Here is a 9,726-nt window from a genome sequence, read left to right on the forward strand (position 1 = left end):
AACATATTTGAGCATATTTTGAAGTGTTTGAAGATTTTAGGTTGTAAACGAAAAGTAAGAGTATACAATGGGTACTTAATTAATTATAAATTTGGATATATATTTGATGATTTAAAAATCCAGGTAAAACTCAAATATAAATATTCTAAAATAGGGTATACATCCTAATTTGCACTGAAGAGACATGCTTTAAATTACTTGCAAAATAATTTAATAATTATTTCAATTAATTTAATTTTATTTGCAAAATGATGCATGGTTAAATGTATTTCAATTATACGAATAATAAATAACATAAATTAAAAAAAGGACAGAAATTTTTGTTATAACAACGTGGAAAACGCAAAACAATCACAAACTGACAATACTATCCATGGAAATAATCTTCACACAAAATGGTCCAATCAATTTTATGTGTTATAAAAAATTAAAAAAAAAAAATTATGTTTTCAAAAGCCTCCAAAAAATGGTCCAATCCTTGACAGGTGTCACTTTTTCTTTTGTCTTTTTATATTTTCATTCTTTCCCTGCATAATTTTGGAGTCTGTTGGCATTTTCTTTTGTCTTTTCTTTAATTTTCTTGAGAACTATTTGTCCATTTTCATTCTTAATTTTGACCATTCTATTTTATTTATTTATTTACTTTTTTTTTTTGTAATTTTTGCATTGCTTTGTTATTATCATTAAAAAAAGACAAAAAAAAAAACATTGTTTTGCTTAATGAATTTTTCTGGAAAATTTTGTGCTTTAATCTATTCTTTCTATTTCATTTTATTCTTCCATTTTTTAATATTCTTTTCACTACTCTTTATTATATATAATATACTAGAAAACACATGCTTTGCCTTTATAATAATTAAAAAATATATATATTTTAGAGATTGTGTAATAGAACTTCTTTTTTACCTTATGTGTATAATATATTTCATTTATGGATACATAATGGCGTCTTCACCTTAGTTTTTTTTTTTCATGATGATATTTATTCACAATTTTTCCTTTTTTTTATAATAAGTTTAAATTAGGAATAAGAAAATTTATGATTCAAAATAAAGATCAATTCATAACAATTATTTTGTTTTATTACTACTTGAATATTTCTAGGATCAATAATTACATTAAATTAATATGATGACATAAAATATAAACATTGTACTTGCCATACTATTTTCTCTGGCTTTTCTTTATTAGTACTTGACTACTATAGGACTTCTAACGTAACGCTTCCCATCTGACCATTTCAATTGTCCAAACACGTAGTCTTTAGGCTTATTATTCCCAACAACTTTTGGCTTCAAAATAATCTCAAATTTCTTTTCTTCACCAACATTGCTAAATTGCAAGCTTGTGGGCTTAACATAAATGGAAACTCCAGCTGGGGCTCTCACATATGCCTTGTAGGTGCTTGGTGGGCCGACATTCTTAACTCTTCTAGTAATTGTCACTGAGTACTGTGAACTAAGATCAGTAACAGCAATGGAAGGGTAGTTGAAGTTGGCTAGAGTGAATGTTTTGGAACATTTATATGGTTTGTTATAGAAAAGTTTAACCGATGTTTCATTGTAGCCATGAGCACATAAAAAGTTCAAATAATCCTCAATAGTTCTGTCGTAGACAAGTCCAGGGTCCATAGCTCGATTTGGTTGAATGTGACCTGAACCGTATTGAAATGGTGTTGCTTTTTTCATGTTCCAGTCCAACATTGGCCCCTTGTTGTTGTCTTGAACTCTTGCTGCAAATAGATAATTAGTTTAGTGATCAGAATTAATAAGGAATCCTAGCTTATATATATATATATATATTATATAGGGGAATTTTTTTTTATAGAGTTTTACTTTAAGTCCTACTGGTAGGGTTCTCGATCCGTGAATAACTATTTAGAGCATCCTGCAAATTTTCAGAAAATTCCGAATAGTTTACAGTATCGAAAACTAGGTTCAAACATATTATTGCACGCGTGATTAATTTTTTTTATGCGTGTGGAAAGTAACATGTTTGAACCTAGTTTTCGGTATTGTAAACTATTTGGAATTTTCTGAAAATTTACAAGATGCTCTAAACAACTACAATATATACGGTCATAACAAAAAATTGCGCCAAAAATTAATCATGGGTCAAGAAACACTGAGAACTTCACCGATAGAGCTTAAAGTGAAGTCCCTAAAGAAAAATTGTCCTATTTATATATACCCGTAGTCATTATGGCTGAATGAATTGCAGCTGGACTCCAATCTGGATGAAGGGTTTTGAGAAGGCCAACGATCCCAGAAACATGAGGGCATGACATTGAAGTTCCAGAGATTACGTTGAATTGGACTCGACGCTTATCGAATAGCTCATCAGTTGGTCCAATAGATTCACTATATGCAGCAATAATATACACTCCTGGTGCTGTGATATCTGGCTGTATATGTAATAGAAAAAGCTAGTTAAACATTTCATTAGAGAAATAAATAAATATATTTGAATAATAAGAAGAGAATTAGTAAATAAAAACCTTGAGCAAAGCTGGTTGAATGAGGTTAGGTCCTCTTGATGAGAATGAAGCTATAAATGGGGCTGGCTTTACTCCTACTTCAGTCTTTGGTCGAGTCATGTAAGCCATAGGTGCCCTATATATATATATATATTCACAAAAATATATCATAAGTCAAGTCATGAGATTTATTCTATTAATTGTATAACAACGAAAAAGAACCAACTTAATTAGATATATTGTTGATTAGTACTTAGTGGTGTTGAGGTATTCAAATATAAATTTGCCTTGAGTGACATTGAGATGAGATGTAGGGAGCACATGAGACTCTGGAGTGATTTCATTCCCAAATAAAACATGATTAACTAGAATCATTCCAACAGCACCCGCAAGAGAAGCTTGATGACCCTTTTCAAGTGTTGAAATTTCATCCCCAACAAGACAAACCAAGATCTTTCCCTTTACCTTCTTTGGATCAAGGCTTTTAGGCCTACATAATTGTCTGGATAAAACATACAACTCTTTAGTATTCCTCTCTCTCTACTTTCTATATAGTCAAACTACATATATATATATATATATGAAAATTTTCTTATAGGACTTCACTTTAAGTGCTATTGGTAGGATTCTTCAGTGTTCTTGACCTCTGAATAATTTTCGACACAATTTTTTTATGACCGTGTATATTGTAGTTGTTTAGAGCATCCTGCAAATTTTCAGAAAATTCTGAGTAATTTACAATACTGAAAAACTAGTTGCTTTTCACGCGCATAAAAAAAATTAGTCACGCGTGCAACAACATGTTTGAACTTAGTTTTCGGTACTATAAACTATTCAGAATTTTCTTCAAATTTGCAGGAGGTTCTATATAACTACAATATATACGGTCATAAAAAAAAATCGCGTTGAAAACTATTCACGAGTCGAGAATACTGAGAGCTTCATTATAGGGCTTAAAGTGAAGCCCTAGAGTAAAATTTTCACATATATATATATATATTTATGTAATGTTTTCTCTGACAAGACTCATTATACTATACTTACGCTAGCAAATAATTTTTCACATTTGTAGCTTTTGCATCTGACCCATAGATCAACGGATAAAACTTTTGAGATGGCAAGCCACTTGAAGAAAGACTTACTCCCTATCATTATAATACAACATAAACTTATTGATTATTATTACAATACGATTTTTTTTTTCATAAAGCATAATCAAACCTTGAGAGATTTAAGGATGTACTTTTACCTTAAGATGTTTTTTGTTGCCAAGCGAAACATAACTATTGAACTCACGGTCAATTGTGCTAGCAGCTACTGTTACCATCCACGGTGATAAATTACTTACCGTCTTTGGATCAGGTCCTTCATTGCCAGCTGAGGCAACCACAACAATGTTGTTCATAACAGCATGAAAGCTCCCTATTGAAGACGAGTCATCAAAAAATTCAATAGGTGGACCACCAACGGAGGCCGAAATTATGTCAACACCATCACTTATTGCAGCTTCGAATCCAGCCATAACATCAGCGTCGAAGCACGAGTTTTCATCGAGTGGCGGCCAACACACCTTATAAGCGGCCACGCGAGCTTTGGGAGATCCACCCTTTGCAGTTCCATTCCCATTGCCGAACAAATTTGCTCCAGAAACAAAGCCACCCCCAGCCGTGGAAAGAGTATGAGTCCCATGTCCATTGTTGTCTCGACTAGTGAATAGGTTTTCCTTACGTACCTCAGGTGGAATGGAAGAGGCGTTCATGGTCTTTAGATGAGCAATATAACCTTTGTTAAAGTACCTTGCTCCTATTAGCTTTCTGAACAACGATCGAAGATGGAGAAGATTAGCATTATCAAAGTATAAAAAAAAATGCAAAATTGTGCTTAGTAGCATTTTGCTTAGTGATGAGCTTATCATTTAAATGCCATAATTTAGAATAACAAAAGTGCTAAAAGTGATAAGTACAAATTACTCTTTAAGAAGATATACATAGTACTTCCATGCATTATATACACATATATATATATATATATAGGAGCTTCTCAAGGGCATCATTTTGCCGCCCATACCGTTCGGGCGTTTTCTATTCAGTACTTTTAACTTAATTTTTTGTTTGTTTACAGCATACATGATAGTTATAGCAGGTTTTTTTGCTAATTTTTGAAAAATTTACATAGTGCTGAAATCAGATTTATATAGTCTGTTTTCTATTCGTATAAAAAAATTAAACACTTATAGTGCAACTGACTGTTTGATTTCGGCATTATAAATTATTTAAAATTTCTAAAAAATTAATAAAATATCTATTATAACTATTATATACCATATCATATAAAAAAATTGGGTTATAATGTTTGAGGCATTGAAAATAGATAACGTCCTACGGTAAAGGCAAAAAAAATAATATATTTTTATACATGGTTAAGAATAAACCACCAGCACAATATTTATATATATATAAATCATACTAAAATTCGTATGATATTTTAGTATAGTTCCTTTTGAATCCTTTTCTTTTAACTATATTATTTTATGGTAGTTGACTTATTGACCCTAATTTTTGGAAACACTTGGTGTATCTGATATTTAATCCTCATCCTTTTCTTTTAATTATATTATTATTTTATGATAGTTGACTTGTTGACCAAGGAAGTGGCATCCTTACCACCACAAAAAAAAAAAAACACGTGGCATAATATGTTTTATCAATTAGAGTAAACAAGTATGATTATAATATGACCGCACCACTATCTAATAAATAATTTATAATTTTCTTTCTTCTTTTTCAAAAGTATTTGTCCTAAAGTTTTTATATCTCTATTGCTTTTATTTATGAATATATATATATTTATATACATATAAATGTCTTCTATCACAAAGAATCCAAGGCATGTAAAAAATACAAATAAAAATAAAAAATAATGAAAAAAAGAAGAAGTGGAGAGATGAGAACGAACCTATTACATTATAATATGACCCACCACTATCCAATATAATTTATAATTTTCTTTCTTCTTTTTCTAAAGTATTTGTCCAGTTTTTAAATCTCTATTGCTTTTTTTGCTTTATGAATATATATATATATATTAAATTTTTGTTTACAGTGGCTTCACTTTAAGTCTTACTTGCTTTCAATATTTCTCGACCCGTAAACAGTTTTCGGCGCGACTTTTTTTTATAATCGTGTATATTTTAGCTATTTAGAGTATCCTGCAAACTTTCAGAAAATTTCAAATAGTTTACAGAATCGAAAACTAGGTTTACACATGTTGTTTTCCACGGGCATAAAAAAAATTAGTCACGCGTGAAATAACATGTTTGAATCTAGTTTTTGGTACCGTAAACTATTCAGAATTTTCTGAAAATTTGCAAGATGCTCTAAATAGCTACAATATACACAGTCATAAAAAAAAGTCGCGCTAAAAACTATTCACAGGTTAAGAATACTGAGAGCCCTACCAGTAGGGCTTAAAATGAAGCCCCTACAAGAAAATTCACCGATATTTATATACATATAAATGTCTTCTATTACAAAGAATCCAAGGCCTGCAAAAAATAAAAATAAAAAAAATAATGAAAGAAAGAAGAAGTGGAAAAATGGGAACGAACCTATTACATTGAACTTTATCTTTAACGACCGGTTGACAGATTCCGTTCCACTTTGATGGAATTGGTCCAATGCCTTCATACTCACTAAAACTCTTTGATTCATGCCAAACACCTACCAACATATACAGTACTACTCTTTTACACACGTGCTATAAATGCTTCGTTTTCTTCTTCGTGTCACTATTATTATTATTTTCTAATCACTAATGATGAGACATTATCCAAGCCATCACTCGTTGTATTATTTTCTACTCTCTTTTATATAAATCTTAGCTAGAGTGCATTATTGGTAATTGTTTTGAGATAATGATTAAACGAATTGAACTTCTATGTGTTATTGGGTCTTCCAAATTAAATAATAATAATAGGAAAAATAATTATTTACCACTGTCTAAGTTTCCAATGATTACATCTTCACCAAGGTGAGCTTTTGTCCAAATAGATTGAGAAGGAATGTGACCACCTTTTCTTTCCAATCCAAGAAATTCCCATGAACGAGTAGTGTGCAATTTCATTCCTTTGCTCAAAAAAACCGATACTACATTTGGATGCTCTGTAATAATAATTAATCAATGGTTATTAGGCATAGATGAGTACTAGTCATAATGATTTCGTATAGCAAGTCATCAACAGGTAAATATTTTTTTTCTACATTAATTTTGATTTTTTTTGCCATAATTAATGATGTTTCCAACCAATGAAAAACACTAGCTATATTTAGAAATTGACATGCATTTGAAAAATGAAAAATTTATAATATTATATTTTCGTAATAAATACACGTTTTTCATCAGCTAACCTTTCTAAAAATTTGAAAAAATCAAAATTTATTTTTATAAATATTAATTATCAACTATAAATATGTATCATTCATCTTAATCTAATGATTAATATTAAAGTAACCATCCGTGAATAGTAACTATTAAAAATCCACTCATATATATAAATATATATAACATATGAGAAGTTTTGCAAAATAGACATGTTTTTAATAATTCTTTTTGTAGAGTAACAATCCCAACTACTCGACAATCTAAAAAATATTAAACACATTTTCGAAAACGCTCTACACTACTGGAAAGAATACTTTGCAAAGAAGTATATTATTTCACAATAAATAGAAATTATATGATATTATGTATGTCAGCTTACTTCGAATTTCTGCGGCTTCTGACTTACTAAGAAGTGCAGCAAATCCATTAATATGTCTATTATACGAGTAAAAGATGGCATCTTTCGCTTTTTCCTCACTTCACAAGAAAACCAAAGAATTATATACTTCTTCATTTTATTATGATGAGTAAAAAACAATGTATGAGATTGGATTATTACCTTCCTAAGTACGATCCAAGAAGGTTGTAATGAGAATTGGTGGCTCTTTCAAGATCATCTGAGGAAGGTTTCAGACCATGCGAATGTGTTCCCATGTACACAATATATGGCTGCATACATATATATATACATACATATACAATAAAATTAAAGCTAATTTAGTTGAATTAAAGAGAAAAGAGAAAATAGGGTTTATTATGAGATATATGCTTGCCTTTTTATCAGTGGCTTGAGCTGGTGATTGGAGCAAAATGAAAATAAGAACAATGGAAAGACACTAGAAGAAGAAACTACAACACTACAATGTAGTGCCATTGTTTATCTCTGAGAGAAAGAGATTTAATTGGAGAGAAGGCTGCGGTTTCCCCTTTATTTATAGAAAACATTATTAAAGTAATACCTTATCTTATGGTTCAAAATAAAAAACGTTCCTACCGATGATGACAAAAGACATGTCCCACAGTAAAAGCTTTTTATATATATTTATATAGAGTAATGATATGTGCACCCAAATATTATACACAGTGACGTGTCACTGCTTTTTTAAAACAGTGGGTCCCAGTTTTAATAAATTTGATTGACTATGTTAAGCTGCCAAATTACTGTGTGTAATGTTTGTGTGTATATTTTAGGTGCACATATCATTACTCTTAAAACAATGAGTCTCAGTTTTAATAAATGTGATTGACTAGGCTAAACTGCTACATAATCGTGTGTAATGTTTGAGTGCACATATCATTACTCTATAATGTTTACTAGGAAACAAAAGTAAATGGCCATTATAATGTTTTTTATTTTGGAAAAGAAATGTCCACCAATGTTTCATAAGTAATTTTTTCAGTCACCAGTCCCAAGTGTGTTATATAACGTGTGTGGGCCAAAAAATAGAATATTGTGTTAATGGGAATAAAAGTAAGAGATTCATTGCTTTAAAATAATAATAATAAATAAAAGTCTATTGCTTTAATTATTTATCTACCACTCGATTGAGATTGCAATTTATTTTTTCTTCTCTTTCAAGATACAATAATACGTTTTCAAAAGAAAAAAAAAGTACAATAATACAAAAAAAAAAAAAAAAAAGAACAAGTAGAAGAGGTTTTAAAAGGAGTTTTAATTTCATTTTTTGGTACAATTTGTATTGACATTTTTAATTGGTGATTTGCTTCAGCTAGAGTAGTAGGTCCTACAAAAATAAATTGTGAGAAATATCATCTGAATCATGGAAAAATAGTTTGTGCAATTATTATAATTTATTTACTTTGTGTTAGAGAAATAATATGTTCTAATGGAAATAAATGAAACCAAAATAACTGTAGAAAAAATGATACAATGAATGAATAAGGTGATAGATGAAATAAGTGTTATAATTCTATTATAGATGAAATTCGTGTTATAGATGAATAAGGTGATAGATGAACTTTACTATAGTGTAATTACCACAAAGTTTGTTTAAAATTTGGTTGCACTGGCCATTGAACAAACTTTCCTTAATAACAAACCAATGATAACAAACACACACATTTGCTATGTTCACTTGAGCCCCAGTTTCTCGCTTTGCACTATTAATGGCCATGTGCATTTTTCATTCATAGACTTTCTTGAGAATAACTTTCAATTCTCATGAGGGGCAGCACCACCCTTAAGTATATATAGATAGAACTCTTACAATATTTTGTTACCCTAAAATGCTTGTCTCCTCAAAACCGAGTTCTATTAAAAAACTTTTCGGTTTTAACACTCAATTTGATAACTCACAAGTACTCATATCTCATATGGGACTATTTTGAATATTACCTATTGAACATAACACTAGTTAAGTAACTAGTATTAAGATAAGTTACCATCAATTATGAAACTCTTTAGAGAGTTTAAGTCCCATCTCTCGAAATGAGGCAGCCACTATAAACAAATAATGTGACAAAACACATTATCCAGAATTAGAATAATCCCTATATATATATAAATTATTTGTAAGGAAAAACAAAAGTAAAGTCCCTAATATTTAAAGTAATTTCAATTGCCCCCACTCAGTGCTTATAATGTACGTGGGACCTATTGGAAAAGAAAGGTAATAAGTAGCAAAAGAAAAAATAAATATTGGAAAAGAAAAATGAATGAAAACAAAAGATTAGTGGACCTACTAATTTTTATTCTTACAAAGTGGAGAGAAATTTTTTTACAGTATATAACTAAATGATTTTTTTTAATTATTTTTTAATTTTTAATTCAAAATAATTCATATAAAATTATTAAATTGTAATATCATTTTTACTTTATTTTTGTCAAAAAAAGAAGAAGAACAAAAAAG

The 9,726-nt window shown here is 29.7% G+C and overlaps 1 protein-coding gene across 3 annotated transcripts; it reads right to left on the bottom strand.

Annotated features, from left to right (window-relative positions):
* Positions 1-1,060: 1,060 nt before the first annotated feature.
* On the bottom strand, positions 1,061-7,775 carry LOC133783468 (subtilisin-like protease SBT5.3). Of its 3 annotated transcripts, XM_062223101.1 has the most exons (11): positions 7,630-7,775; positions 7,416-7,525; positions 7,236-7,333; positions 6,469-6,636; positions 6,084-6,195; positions 3,726-4,290; positions 3,521-3,621; positions 2,730-2,978; positions 2,498-2,612; positions 2,191-2,404; positions 1,061-1,732 (listed from the first exon to the last, which is right to left on the bottom strand). In XM_062223101.1, exons 2-11 carry the CDS (start codon positions 7,508-7,510, stop codon positions 1,188-1,190), a joined length of 2,262 nt encoding a protein of 753 aa, XP_062079085.1. In that variant the 5' UTR covers positions 7,511-7,525; positions 7,630-7,775; the 3' UTR covers positions 1,061-1,187. The 3 variants fall into 3 exon arrangements, with proteins under 3 accessions (XP_062079085.1, XP_062079084.1, XP_062079086.1); XM_062223100.1 differs by lacking the exon at positions 7,630-7,775 and having other exon boundaries at positions 7,416-7,531; XM_062223102.1 differs by lacking the exons at positions 7,236-7,333; positions 7,630-7,775 and having other exon boundaries at positions 7,416-7,530.
* Between the last annotated feature and the right edge of the window lie 1,951 nt (positions 7,776-9,726).

Source organism: Humulus lupulus, chromosome 6 (assembly GCF_963169125.1).
Source record: "Humulus lupulus chromosome 6, drHumLupu1.1, whole genome shotgun sequence".
Lineage (NCBI taxonomy): Eukaryota > Viridiplantae > Streptophyta > Magnoliopsida > Rosales > Cannabaceae > Humulus > Humulus lupulus.

Bases quoted from the DNA above. Each gene is read 5' to 3' on its own strand.
- LOC133783468 (XM_062223100.1), bottom strand. From the start codon at position 7,531: ATGCAGCCATATATTGTGTACATGGGAACACATTCGCATGGTCTGAAA. The intron at 2,405-2,497 runs GTTTTTATTTAC...TTACATATACAG, and splicing joins TTCAACCAGCTTTGCTCAAG to CCAGATATCACAGCACCAGG. The intron at 1,733-2,190 runs GTATATATAAAT...ATCTATTTGCAG, and splicing joins TTCAGCCATAATGACTACGG to CAAGAGTTCAAGACAACAAC.